Source organism: Xenopus laevis, chromosome 2L (genome assembly GCF_017654675.1).
Source record: "Xenopus laevis strain J_2021 chromosome 2L, Xenopus_laevis_v10.1, whole genome shotgun sequence".
NCBI lineage: Eukaryota > Metazoa > Chordata > Amphibia > Anura > Pipidae > Xenopus > Xenopus laevis.
In genome coordinates, this window is record NC_054373.1 from 161127183 (window position 1) to 161142708 (window position 15526).

The 15526-nt window shown below is 38.9% G+C and overlaps 1 protein-coding gene and 1 pseudogene across 3 annotated transcripts in view; one reads left to right on the forward strand and one right to left on the reverse strand.

The window, feature by feature from the left end:
* Positions 1–15526, forward strand: part of dclk1.L (doublecortin like kinase 1 L homeolog) — a 223019-nt gene that overhangs the window by 170364 nt on the left and 37129 nt on the right. For all 3 annotated transcript variants that reach the window (XM_018247681.2, XM_018247680.2, XM_041582639.1), the window contains 3 exons: positions 10825–10958; positions 12174–12251; positions 13104–13200. In XM_018247681.2, coding sequence (XP_018103170.1) covers positions 10825–10958; positions 12174–12251; positions 13104–13200 — 309 coding nt within the window. The remainder of the gene's footprint in view (positions 1–10824; positions 10959–12173; positions 12252–13103; positions 13201–15526) is intronic.
* On the reverse strand, positions 9851–9975 carry LOC121400138 (annotated as a pseudogene).

The following is a 15526-nucleotide window of genomic DNA, read 5'->3' on the forward strand; positions in this document are numbered from 1 at the left end:
CTAGGCCCCTAAACACATTAGAATCCTACAGGGCAGAAGGTAAAGGGGAGAGTAAAGGGGAGAGTAAATAGAGGACTAGACCCCCCACAAGAAAAATATTTGAAGGGGCCTGGCACAGTCACATCTACCCTGTCCCAGGCTGCATATAACCTCCCTCCCTGGAGAGGGGGATAATAATTATCAGACTTTCTGCCAGATATCGATCGGGGATTCCCGTCAGATGGACCGACATATAGGCCAATAAGCTGTCTGTTGGCAGCTTTTATCACCCGTGTATGTGGGCTTTAATACTTTAAATCATGTCTCCAGTAGTGATGGGCGAATTTATTCGGCAGGCGCAAATTCGTGGTGAATTCCCATGATTCGCCACCGGCGAATACATTCGCTAAACCACAGCGAATATTCGCTGGCGTAAAAAAATTCAAAAACAAGCCGCCGGCGCCGTTTCGCAAATTTTTTGCCATTTCGCAGGAAATTCGAGAATTTTTCGGCGAAGCCAAACGCTGCAAATTTGCCCATCACTAGTCTCCAGCCTTTACCAGTTTGGTGCTGGAAAGAGTATCTTAATAACAGGAGACAGTCCTTTTTCACGTTAACAATGGGACCCCATAAAGTTTATTGTTCCACTATTAAAATAGCTGTAGTCAGGGCTGTACAGTGAAATGCTTAAGATACTGTGAATTCTTAATGAGAAGGATATTAATATACCCACCCCATGCACAGCTAAGGAATTATACAAGCAGAAAGCACATACTGCTTCTCAACACTAATCATTTCCATAATACACCGGTAACCATAGGATCACTGAGTATGTTGTGCTTGTGAAACTCACATTATCACCGATTTATGTTCTCATCTATTGAAGGTGGGATATGACCTATAATTTGAGGCTGGAGAATATATAAGACTTAAATAACAAATCTCACCAGGACTGGTTTGTAGCAAAGCATAATAACTAAGCTCTGACTCTCATATGACATTGAGCTTTAGAGAACTCTCCCAGCCCTCCCCGTCAATTGTATATTTCTATCCCTGTGGGATTGCTGATAGCGGGACTTATGGTAGAACTGTAGCACTAACGTCAGGATTCATTACCGTCATTGGTCGGAATGTGAAACATATTCTCCATAGAGCAGGAGCTCGGAGGCAGCCGTCCCACGGTATCCAGCATTGACAGCCTGTGCCTGCAGCGTGTTTTAATGCACTGACAAATAGCTGGCCAGCAGCCACTCACACACAATTGTATTCAAGCCATTTCTAAATATTCACAGATTTAGGTACAACCACTAAGCAGAGAATCATATATATTAGCCGCAGATTATGTAGGGAAGTAGCAAATTTAAAAAAATCACTTCTGACGGACAAGTGACTGTATTCCGACTAAAGTCATGTTCTGATAAGTGGACCAAGAATGACATACTATTGGGAAGTGTATGGAAAGTGCTTGAGATTATATAATTATCACAGAACTACTACTAGGTATTCTGTCATAATTTTTATGATGTATTTTTTATTTCAAAATTACACTGTTTACACTGCAAATAATTCACTCTACAATATAAAATTTCATTTCTGAACCAGCAAGTGTATTTTTTTTAGTTGTAATATTGGGGCGTGTGAGCCATCTCAGGTCATTTTGCCTGGTCATGTGCTTTCAGAAAGAGCCAGCACTTTAGGATGGAACTGCTTTCTGGCAGGCTTTTGTTTCTTCTACTCAATGTAACTGAATGTGTCTCAGTGAGACATGGGTTTTTACTATTGAGTGTTGTTCTTAGATTTAGCAGGCAGCTGTTATCTTGTGTTAGGGAGCTGTTATCTGGTTACCTTCCCATTGTTCTGTTGTTACGCTGCTGGGAGGGGGCGACATCACAGTCTCGCAAATATTTCACCACTTATGCTAATTTCACGGGAAATTCGTGAAATTCATGGCAAAACGGGACAAATTCGCCCATCACTATTCATGAGCCACAGTTAAATTGTAAAAAGAGTTGGGGAGCAACACATGCATCCAAGAAGTTCCAGGAGGTATCAAATAAGGGCTGTGATTAGCTATTTGGTAGCCTTTGTGGAAATTGTAAGTCTACAGGAGGCTCTGTTTGGCATTACATCTTGTTTTTGCTCAACCAAAACTTGCCACCAAGCCAGGAAAATAAATTAAGCAGCTGCTTTGGGGACAATGGGAGCAACATCCAAGCGGTCGGTGAGCAACATGTTACTTACTGGTTGGAGATCACAGCTCTAGAGCATCCCTCCTGTGCTTTCTGAATCCCGTATATCCAAACTTCTTCTTGCATTGTAGACCCTAATAAATTTGTGAATCTCTTGTGAAAATTTCACGATCCTTCATATGTCATGATTTTTGAGTGGAATCCTTCTAATTTCACGATTTTTTCGTGAAAACGTTCGATTTCGGGAACTTTTAGATTTCAATATTTTCAAACGGGAGAAATTCGCCCATCACTAGACCTAAAGATAAAAATGAGTAATAAAAAGTAGCAATAACAATACATTTGTAGCCTTACAGAGCATTTGTTCTTTAGATGGGGTCAGTGACCCCCCCCCTCAGAAGAAGAAGGCAAATAATTACATCTTATTGGCATAGTGTTCCCTGTTTTTGCACACTTCCTTCTTAAAGGGGTTGTTCACCTTTGAATTAATTTTTAATATGACGTAGATTGATAACCTTTAGTGAAAACCTTAAAATTTCCAGATTTTTGAGTGAAACGTCCGATTTTCATGATTTTTTAGTGAAAACCTTAAAATTTCATGACTTTTGAGTGAAATCCTTCAAATTTCATGATTTTTGAGTGGAATCCTTCTAATTTCACGATTTTTATAAAGATAAGTAATAAAAATATAAACATGAGTAATAAAAAGTAGCAATAACACTACATTTGTAGCCTTACAGAGCATTTATTTTTTAGATGGGGTCAGTGACCCCCCCCATTTGAAAGCTGGAAGGAGTCAGAAGAAGAAGGCAAATAATTAAAAACTATAAAAAAGAAAAAATGAAGACCAATTGAAAAATTGCTTAGAATTAGCCATTCTATAACTTACTAAATGTTAACTTAAAGCTGATCCACTCTATTAATAGTAAATTACTTCTTATGATAAAAGACTTGAAATACCTATCTCCGCTTGCCATCTTTAATTGGAGCGGGTTTTCTAGATTTCCCTCCAATGCCTTTTTTGAATGCTGAAATCTGATTCATCCCAGAAGCCAACCTGGCCATTTTGTTTTATGCAGGTGGCAGTAATCATTATTTACTCCTACATGTAAATATTCCTTTTTGTTCCCTTTGTTTCTCTGCAATATATAATCAAACGGTATTTATTTGGTGTTTGTCTTGTTCACTAAAAGCACATCCGTTTGGTTTAATAGCAGAATATTTTTATAGCTGTACAAAAACCTGCAGCAGCCAGATTCCCATCTGTTTCCATCAGTACAAAATGTTATGAAACCTTTAAAGTCTTCTGAGTAATAGTTCACATATGGCCGAGCCCAATTATATAGAGTTGCCATCAATTATTGTTGTGCCGTTATGCCGTTTTATTGCTGTGTGAGGTCAGAGCACTCGCTACCCGGTAAGTCACTTAAATGAATTTCTTTTTTGCTTTATGGGGCTTACTGCAGTGTAAAATTAAAGATACACAGGGGTGTTTATTGGGAACACATTGCTAGACATGACATTTGGTCTTGTTCATCTGCTGAGTTATTTAGGTGCTAATTATCAAAATGGTTCATTAAACTGAAGCATTTGTTGCCTTTGGCGAAAGCCCATTTAAAAAGTCATGATGCCCCATTGGACGTTTTTCCCCTCTAAGACGCTAAAACACTGGGAAAGTATTTCTCTATAGCTCAGTTTACTACTTAGTAAACTTAAAATAAATGTTTTCATTTCATCTATTATGGTGATGGGCAGGATTTCTGCTGTTCTGGTGATGGGCATGACTTTTGCTAATTTGGAATTATTTTTGCTCCTCAGATGGCAGACATTGACTGACATTGGTTTATTTGTTAAAGTAACAATGCTGCATTAACCTTTATATTCTGGCATCTGTAAAAAAAAACAAAAAAAAACAAAACCAGACCACTGGCTGGGATTTACCACCTGTAAGATGACAAATAGGTATATACAGTACACTGGACACTATGGGACTGTTTTTTTAAGAATCGGGTTCGCTTTTTTGAGAAAAACGTTGCAAAAAAAAATGTAGACACCAAAAATATACTGAAGTAAATTCTGAATAGTTTGGGATTTATTAAAGGACAAACTGCAAAAAGTCACCAGGAAAAACTCTGCAAGTAAAAGCTGTTGTTTAGAAATGAATGGGAATATTCTCAACTCGACAACTTTATTTGTTTTCCTCGCTTATTAAAAGAGTGGCTCTCCTTTAAGTTAACTTTTAGTATGTTATTGAATACCTACTTCTAAGCAACTTTTCAATTGGCTTTCGTTTTTCCTTTTTTAATTATTTTTTAATTATTTGCCTTTTTCTACTGACTCTTTCCAAATTTCAAATGGGGTCACTGGCCCCATCTAAAAACAAATGATCTGCAAGGCTACAAATGTACTGTTATTGCTATTGTTCTATACAGCCCTCTCCTCTTCTTATTCTCTCATTCAAATCAGTGCATGGTTGCTAGGGTAAGTTGGACCCTAGCCACCCAGTTGCTGAAATTGCAAATTGGAGATCTGCTGCATGAAAAGCTAAATAATCCAAAAACCACAAATAATTAAAAAAAAAATGCAAATTGTCTCAGACTATCACTCTCTACATCAGGGTCAGGGGTGTCCTCAGTATGTAGCGAAGGGCTAGGACCTGTTATTGCTGGGGACAAGATCATCGATGTGCCCACCACTGTCACATATATTTGAATTCCTTATGGCCTTCTTTTCATTTGTGTCCTGTAAATGTCCAAATATTGACATGCATACAGCAAGAACGATGCCGACAATAAATTCTGTTGGATATGCAAGCTTCATAAACAGGTATAGGATCTATTATCCGGAAACCCGTTATTCAGAAAGCTCGGAATGGCTCTCTCCCATAGACTCCATTTTATCCAAATAATCCACATTTTTTAAAATGATTGCTTTTTTTCTTGATCCCAACTTGCACTTGATCCCAACTAAGAAATAATCCTTATTGGAAGCAAAACCAGCCTATTGGGTTTATTTAATGTTTACATGGTTTTCTAGTAGATTTAAGGTTTGAATATATGAAGGCATGAAATTACAGAAAGATCCATTTTCCGGAAAACCCCTGGTCCCGATCATTCTGGATCACAGGTCCCATACCTGTATACTATATGATTGTTGCATTAACATGTCATCTGCTAGTAAAGAGTATGTTCTCTCCTCGCAGTGCTTTCTACTACTTCACGTTCTTCCTTTGGTTGTAAAACTGTTCTGTCAAGACTAAGCTCCTCAGCCGAACAATCCTAGTGAGCTTCTGTGCATAGTAAAATTCCAAAGTTACATATGCAATTTCCTTGAATTTTTTTCAGCTTGTTTTCTTTCTTTCTGGCAAACAAAAGCCCCTCTATAAACATTTCCCTTGTCTCCACAACTGAAAATAAAGAAGCTTCTTTCCTGACAATGCACAGAAACAGATCCATATGTTCCGTACAGCCCAGAGTAGTGCTGCCAAAAGAATTTTCAGTTTTCAAAGGGAAATTTCATGGCGAGCGTTGCAATTGTCTCTTTTGGCACAGCTAGCAAACTGTATGAAATTTCAAAAGAATTGTAATTGGTCTTACTTTGTTAAGTGTCATTTTTGCAGACACCCCCACCCAACATTGGCATTAAAACAGACAACTGTGGATCATGCCAGAAATCAGTCTAATAGATTTGATGGGATCCAGTTGTAGTCGCTCATTAAAGGAAATTTTGGCATGCCAAGAACTGCATCAGGCATACATGAACTGGTTTGCTCTCTAGGCTGCAAGTGGAATATGTACAGAAAGAAAGCATGCAATAAAACTAGTATAATAACCCTGGTTAGAGTGTATTTAAAGGAATGGTTTATATAATTCCACTATTATGAAGGGAAGCCATGATAGTATATCTGTGCTCAGAGGGACAATTTCCAAACCTCCCTTAGGCTCACAGTGTCATGCTACCCCTCCTTGACCTTGTTTCATTGTGAAGTGAACGGATTCAAGGACTTGATGTCCCTCTGCTTCACAAATAATCTGTGCCCCGTCCACTCTGGACAGCAGAATAAAGTAAAGGAAGGGTTGAATAATTGGGGTTTGCAAAAAGTTTTTACGAGTATAATGGTTCAAATAGTATGTATGCACCTCTTCGACATTTGCTCATCTGAAATTGTAAAAATTATGAATTTACTCCTACTGGAGGCCAAGAAAGTCCCAATTGTAGTGAAACATAACTTACATGTCACCATGATCCTCCCATAGTCTACCCAAATTTTGTATAAAAATCAATACATCATACAGAATCAATGGCAATCCCATGTCTTGATTAGATTACTCTATTCTATTCTGGTATCAACATTTTGTTTCTGTCGGTGAATATGTGCTATGCAAAGTCCACCAGCAGAAATAGATTCTCAGTCGGGAGTTTGCTGATAGTGAAATGGCATGTTCACCCTGTGTCAATATAAGAGCAAGGCAAAATTATATAGGAGTATATATAAGCAGAGCTGGTCTTAAATAAATGAGTGCTACAAATATCTGGACCTTATACAAAAGTGATGGACAATATGTGGCATTTCAGGTGCTGATAGGATTAAGAATAGACCAACATCTGGAGAGCTTCTATATTGTAGTTGCCCATGCCTGTGTACAAATCTGCACTGACATGGAATGCACTGAATGGCAGTGAAACCCAGTGTAGGGCTTGGCAATGAAGAAGCAGTTGGTGAGGTGTATAAGTCTGGTGGTGGCATTCATGATGGACTGGATTATTGATTGTAGAGCAGAAGGTCAAAAAGTGAGATTTGCATTAATCAATTTGTTAAGTAACTAGAAAGTGGTCTCCAACCGTTTTTGCACCACGGACTAGTTTCAAGCAAGACAATTTTAACAAGGACTGGGGGTGTAGCTGCGTGGGTGCATTTCAGGCTTACCAAAAAACTGTCCAGTATTTTGGTCCTTATTGTGATCAGGGCCGGGACAGGCTGGGCACCCCACGCGACCTGGCCGGCAGCATCTCCCCTCTGCCGCCCACACGTACATGAGCATGCATACACGATAACCGGCAGCGTCACCGTGCAAACAAACGCAACAAGCCGGAATCAGCAGACCGGACTGAGGTAGGCACATATACACATATATACACATATACACAGTATATATATATATATATATATATATATATATATATATATATATATATATATATATATATATATATATTTATTTATTTATATAAAAACCAAGCCATGTGGAGCCGGCACTCTCGATAAGATGCAGTAAGTTGCCTGGGTGCACGATCAGCAAACATCTCCATACAATCGCAAAAACAGAATTTATTCAATAAAATAGCAGCAGACTACTGAGTTATTATTAAATAAATTCTATTTCATTTTTAAGACCTGAGTAGTGCTGATCCCCTTTTTGCAATATATATATATTTATAAAGTAAATATATTGTTTAGTTCCTAAAAGTACGGTTCTGAATTCAGAAAAAATGTCCCAGCAGCACAGATGGTCCCTATTAATGATATACAGTTTCTAAAATTATACATCATAAGATTCATATTGAATGTTCCAGCAGCCTTGACATTCATATATCCTATCTACTGACAAACATTATTTGTACAAATTTACTTCATTCAGAGCGTATCTATTTCAATCATTTCAATCCCTTTGCCAGATATGCAATTTGCAATCTAATTAGTGGGACTTAATAGTGGTTATGTAACCCTGTTACAAACGCATGTGCCCAGATACTTGAGTCTCATAATTAGGTGAAATGAAGGTGGATGAAGTACTGTGTTATATTATCACACCAGTTGTACGGCTCATCTTTGGACTCTGCGTTCATCCCTCTTAATGATTCAAGATAAGTTCAAATACAGAAACCGTTTAATGCCCTCAAAGGGGCATATTTTTAATGATGTGTAAAATCAATACACAAAACACCATTGTACAGTAAAATTGCGTGTGTTTATAATTCTGTGTAATGATTTGGAGCCCCAGGACCTGCGTTATTGGGTGCCCAGGGGTGCGAAAAACAAGCAGCTTGCACTATGCTCCCTGATCCATGTGAAAGTTTATATAAAGGTACAATTAATGGAGGGTCCAAGCTAGAGAAGAGGTGGTAACCCCTTGATCATTTTATTTTACATAATAGGAATATTCTATTGGCTTAAATTTTGTACCCATACACTTTACTTTGTACTCTGTAATAGAGGATTCTGTATGAGCTCTGCATCCTCTTCACTTGCTGGTTTATTGGAATTATAGACTCAAACCCATTAGAATATATGCATATTGATAGTATCCTCACAAAGATTTCTGGAAGTTTTCACTCACTTTGCACCATGCGTAAAATAGAAGTGCATTAAACATAGTAGAGGATATAGCTGTGAATGTCCCTCTATTTAAGACACTTACCCTCATATGTAATAAAACAGGAACTAAGTTTGCCCAGGAGCAGTAGCCCATGGAAACCAATGAGATGTTTGCTTAAAGGGTAGGACTACATGTACGTTTTCAACGCGATCCGACGCACTGCAACAAAATTGCCCGCGTCAAATCTCATGCAACGGAAATAAGGTAAGTGAATGCATTGACGGATGGTGTCGCAGCGTTTATCCGATGTGACACGACTGTCGGATGCAGAAGCTGCATTTCCGACATTTCCATTACTTACCTTATTTCCATCGCATGCGATTTTGAATTAAAAATCAAATTTTTTCAATTCTGGTGAATAGGATCGACCCAAATACTCGATTTTCCAGATGCCACCAAACAACTCCAAATTGATTCCAGGACATCCCCCATAGCCTAAAACAGCAATTCGGCAGGTTTAAAGTGGCGAATAGATGACGATTTTGTCGAAGTACATAATAAATTTCAAAATTTAAATTCGATTTTTTTTTTCTAAAAAAACTCGAAACTAATTTTAACTATTCCCTAGTCAAATTATACTAAAATAAACTTGAAAATTTGAATTTTCACTTCAACCCTTGATAAAACTGCCCCTAAGTGTTAATGCTCCTGGACTAACTTAGTGTCTTTTATTACACAAACCCCTTAGAATAGTAACAGTGTTGGATAGTGCCAGGCATAAAAGGGGGCTATTGAGTGATAACTGTGGCTCAACATTCCTAGAGATGATATTGAATCATCCTTCCGAGTCCTACCCGAAGGCATGGGCTCCGTTGCCCAAGCTGTTCCCAGCTACCGCCAGCGAACAGCTCGAACGGGTGGGTCCCCCTTCGCCGAAGCTAGGGAGGGCCCACCACCCCGCCCCCCCGAAGGGGTTTGGGGACGTTTGGACTCCCCTTCGCCGAAGCTAGGGGGAGTCCCGTCTACCCTGGGTTCTGCCGAAGCTTCCCCCAGGGCGTGTCATGGCCTGCGAGTCCAGCCAAAAGACCGTGACCCCATCCAGGGTGCTCAAACCAGGCACAAAAAAGGTGCTGGAGTGGGCGGTGCAAGGCCATTGGTTGCCTTTTGCAAGGCTCTGGTTGGCAGCCAGAAAAAGAAAAGACTTCCCGCCCACCTAATGGCAAGGGCAAAGGAAGTGAAGCTTGATTAAGCATGGGTGCATGTGCATCTCCCCCGACTCAAAATGCAAGTCAGGGGCCACCCTCATGGGAGCACAGCGGCCCAGCTTTCATCAAGCTTCTGCTTGTCAGCCTAGTCCAGAGGACCAATGGTTTCTCCGTTCTTCAGATAGGATCATTAGAACAGATACTCCTCTTTGGTCTTGCCAGCCAGAGGACCAAGTGGTTCCAAAGGTACTACACTTGATCTTAGCCAAAAGGCCGAGAAGCGATCCTAGAGATATTACAGATGAATAAATTAGTGAGTGATGACCATCTGAAGTGCAAAAACATGCTGCCTGCCTTCCATGTACCATCTTGAGAAGCTAGACGTTACTTTAGGAGACTGTTAGATCCATGTTTTTTTATTGCAACCTCAGCCCTGTGTGGAAATGTATATAGCTTTAAGGACCTTGCCCCCTCCTATTACAATAACCATGAACATTTAAGTTGTATCAAAACAAATGAAAACCCATTGGACTGAAAAATGATGAGACTGCACGTCATCAATTGGTTCCATTCTGTTGTCAATTTCCATTGGCTGAAATATTCATACAGCAGAGTGTCCCTCCCCAGAACCAAGTCCTCCTCCTGCAAATGAAGTTACCTTTATATGTAGTTAAAAAATGCTTTTCAGTGTATTTTTGAGCGGTCTGCTTGACATATGTTTCTCTGTGTATTTATATCTAAGAATGAACAATAATGAGGCATATCAAACACTTTGAAGTCTTTCAGCAGTGGTTCATTTGGGTGATGGCTGATTGCCCTATGAAATTGTGCTTTTGATTAGACTGTATTGATTTGCTATGAAGGGAAAAAATTATTCTAATTATAGATGGACTAATACCAAACATTCTTAGGCCCCTCCAATAGTACAGGAAGTCAAGCATGAAATAACATGTTGAGACAACCCTTTATAAAAAAAATGACTCATAACTATAATCTTTCTTGTACATTTTTACACTACTTTACTAACTCACTAGAACTGAACAAAATGTCTTAAGTGGGGTCTGACTACAAATCTGTGAAATTCTGTTAGAAAAAAATACTGATAGTAAATGTGTTCCTTCTATGTTATTCTAGGTTTATGAACACCAGGATGGTAGTAAATCGCTGAAACTTGGAGACTTTGGACTTGCAACTGTGGTTGACGGGCCTCTTTACACTGTGTGTGGAACCCCAACATATGTAGCTCCAGAAATCATTGCTGAAACTGGGTAAAATACATTTTGTGGTCTGTGGCCAAACCCACTATGTGGTATATTTACTGACCTGTGAATTTTTGCTTTGGAAGTCTGAATACGTCAGACGTTATTTCGTAACAAATACATGTATTCATCAAAATGTGCAATTAACTCTCGGCAAAAGAATATTGGCGTACTTCCATCAGTAATGATTCATTGGCATGAAAATTTCACAACAAATTTTCTCTAGCGTTACTTTCTTCCTAGCGAAACTTTGTTAATTTATGCTTACGTCATTTTAAATTCAGTGGGTGTATAAAGTATAAGTGATGTTGGGGAAATTGCTGGAATTGGCCACTTCTTATTAAAAATGTCCAAGGAAGTAAAAGGAAGACAGAGATCCTCTATTGTTCTAGACGTTAGCCCACCCTGTGGCATGAGCTTCAAATGTTAAAAAAAAAGTGTAAATAAGATATTTTTAACAGTTACAACTTGTAAAAATAATTCTACTATAGATATGAAAAAATACCAGCGTTTTGGCTTATGGCTTTTTGAATACAGGATATGATATCAATGACATAATAATTTTGAGGATGTAGCTTGGCAAAATAGATTTTGGAAAAAGTATAATGAATCGATTTGATAAAAGAGCAATCATTCCCCTGAGCGAAAATTCGACTGGCGAAACGCAGCAGAAGTTCTCCAACAACAAGGTATTTCGCTAGCAAAGGGTGTTGCTCGATTTTTAGTAAATAGGTGATGTTGCTGCGAATTGACCTTTAAGCGAAAAATATGGGAATAGTGTGCCATCCAGTATTAACCTCGGGGGCCAAATGAACCTTGAATTCGGTGAGGAATTTTATGTGAGTGAGCATCGTTGACTAAGAAATTACTGGAACCTATAGGAAAAACTTAGGGGAAAATGTGACACTGTAGAAATGGTTACTGATAGGCGAATTTTCCCGCGAAATTCCTCAAATTTGCAAAACAGCGCCGGCGTCTCCTTTTTGACGCTGGAGTCCATTTTTTCGCTGACGAATTTTCAAAGTGGTTTCGCGAATTTATTCGCCGGTGGCGAATCGCGCAATTTGTTTGCCTGGCGAATAAATCCGCCCATCACTAGAAATGGTTTCTTTTTTTAAGGGGAGACATTAGATGGGTCCCATTATGTAATAAAGTTGGTCAGTATACAGGCATGTGTGTGGGTAGGCATTGTTTAATATATTATTCTATCTTCTTTTTATTTAGGTACGGCCTGAAAGTGGATATATGGGCAGCTGGTGTTATCACATATATACTGCTTTGTGGCTTCCCTCCTTTCCGTGGGTATGTACAAAAAAAAATGCAATATGTATTTGCATTCCATACACGGCCAGGCAGACATCTGTTTAACTGACAGCATGAATTCACCATCTGCATTATTTTCTTGATTGACATTTAATTGGACTAAAACGGTCCAATTTGACAAAATGGCAAAAGTTCAAGAAAACTTCCTATAGGAATGTAACTTCCAAAGATCCAATTCATATTTTCTTATCCACTTTTCCTGTTAGCCTAAGCCAATTTCACATGAAAATAAGCTTTGCAGTATGTTGCATATAGTAGTTCTGTAAGTAGCTTTTTTAATATTTTTTTTTATTATCCATATAGTTTGAAATTATATTAGTAAATGGATACTCTGGTTCACCAAGATTAAAAAGGGTATTGTAATGTTTTTATATTTTGGTATATATAAAAAATACATTAAAAAAAAAACAACAAATTCTATCCACCAAGATATTTGCATGTTGCTTTTTTCTGGGACATTTATGTTCATGCTACAAACATTGGTCACGTTGGTTGTTGCTTCTAATTGGCTGAGCCGAAGGGCAGGTGGAGGAAGAAGTTTCTAATTTCTCCTGCTGCCAAAGTACTTTGCCCTTGTTGTTCCTCTTCAATCCCACAAGACTAATGAGAAGCCACAACAGTCGTATCTGCTGAACGCAGCTTGAAACTGATGTACAATTTTATTTCAACTTCACTCAGGAACAGCCAATATTACAGAAGCCTCTTGGGTTGGGATAGTTGTGCGTAAGCCGTAGATAAATGTGTATTGAAATGCTTTCACAGTGGAAAACACTTCTGTATATTTGGGATGTTAAATTCGATAACCAGTTATTTCCTCTCTATATTCTGTAGAAGCGGGGATGACCAGGAAGTACTTTTTGATCAGATTTTAATGGGACACATGGATTTCCCATCACCGTATTGGGATAATGTTTCTGATTCAGCAAAGGTGAATATTCCTTTTTTGTTCTGCAACACATGGATGTCCTTCTTGCAGTTCCACTGAGATATATTATTAGTTATATTTGTGGACAGTGGTCGGATACGTTTAAGGAACTTTTATATTTAGCTCAATGCAACAATTTTAACAATGGTTGTTAGACTTGCAATATGATACTAATAGGGGAACAGACAATATTATGCTGTGCAAATTATATTTTCTCTATGCAAGCATATTTTTCCTTTTTGTAGAATTCATATGTGTTTTTCCAAGGTATATAGCAATCCTCCATTAAAGTAAAGATATTTGCATCAATGCACCATATAGTATATGTAACCCATTTTTGGCCACCCCCCTGGTGCCAAAGTGGTACATCACAATATTTACTGACTTACAGGTCCTGAGTCCCCTTTGCTAGGTGAAAGGGTACTGGGAATTCTTCTCTCTGGCAGTGCCTCCACTTAATGGGATCCGGGAATGCACCTGCAGATGGCCCCATTAGGAATAACGTGAAACACACACTTTATTATATAAAAACAATAACTTTATATAAGGAAAGTGTAATTTAAAGGAGAAGTAAAACATATTTACATCATATCAAAATATAACCCACTCCCATGGGAACCTGTGGCAGTCCATTTCCTGGCCCTCAATGCCAGGCAAAGTCCCACAACTCCTTTGGCAGACAAAGAGTCTCAGTCCCTTTTCCCCAAAGAGTACATTTGTCCCCGGGTAGCGCTACCTGCCGCAAATACCTTTCCCACTGGACAAGATATTGGCTTCCACGTGGCAGGCACACAACCAGCCTGTTTCACAAACAGGAGATACGCTGGATCCTTATTCTCTTCTACCTTCCCTAAGGCACAACTCACCCGAGGGCTCACACACAGAGCCGGCAGGCTCACCTAGAGCTGAAATGGGCATCCACAGCGATGAATCCTTTTATCCAAGGACAAGCATCTTGCTTTATCGCGAGCACTCAAATATCTTTCTCTGCAGAACTACAGCTCCCAGCACTATCCATAGTGCAAGCACAAAAGATGTCCAGCAAAACTCCAAACCTGAATGGTGTGAGCTTTCCAGGTTTTTGGAGTACCCTGCATCAGCCCGCAGTGCTATCGAACTCCCTTTTAGCCCCTTACATCTTTGCATGAGTTCTGTCCACCTTCTCCATGAAAGTAAAAATAGGAATCCTCCAGCAGTAATGGCTGCGAGCACATGGCAATCTCCTTTTATATAGCACAGCAGTGACACCTTGTGGCTGCTTTTGTGATCAGCCATGCTGCACCAATTAGGAAACCCTGTATACACGATTAGGCTCCAAACGAAAAGGGGAACTTACGCCTCAGGGTCCCTACATATACTTCTTAAAGTGGACCTGTCATCCAGACACAAAAATCTGTATAATAAAAGTCCTTTTCAAATTAAACATGAAATCCAATTTCTATTTTTTATTAAAGCATTCATAGCTGTTGTAAGCTCATTTAAAAATCTCAGCTGTCAATCAAATATTGTTTGCCCCTCCTCTATGCCAGTGGCATAGAGGTGGGGCAGACAATTACTTTCACTTTCCATTCAGCACTTCCTAGATGTCACTGCTCTCCCCACATTCCCCCGTTCTCTTTACTGTTTAATTGTGTAGCCAGGGCATGGGGATGGACATCAGGTCCTCCATTCTGGTGCACAAACAAGATTCTGAGATGATACAAGGCTTGTCTTAATAACAGTGTCCACAAAATGGCTCCTGCCTGCTTGCTATAATTATGAATTCCCAGACTGAAGGAAAACAGATTCAAATAATTTATATAGTGTAATTAAAGTTCATTTTGCTTGAATAATGTGATAAAATAGGATTTGGAATGTTTTTTTTTGGGTGACGGGTCCCCTTTAATAGAATGCCATTGCCAATTCCACCTTCAAGCATGCCTTAAAAGGCTTGTTCACCTTTAGTATGGTTTTAGATAATTTGCAATTGGTTTTCATATTTTATTATTTGATTATATTATTTTTTATGTATATATTAAGTTATTTTGCTTTTTATTCAGCAGCTCCCCGGTTTGCCATTTCTGCAATCTGGTTGCTAAGGACCAATTTATTCTAGCAATCATGTATGGGCGACTGGAATAACAATAAGGGGGTTATTTATTAAAACTTGAATTTTTTTTTTTTGTGGAAAAAAAACCTCACATTTTTAAAGATATATTATACCCCGATCCGGTATCTCCAACCTGTTGAGGTCAATGGCAGATGTCCCTATCCCAATTTGAAGATATCGTGGTCTGTGCTGGATGTTGTCTGAAAAATGTGTGGTTTTTTGGCAATAACATGAAAAAAT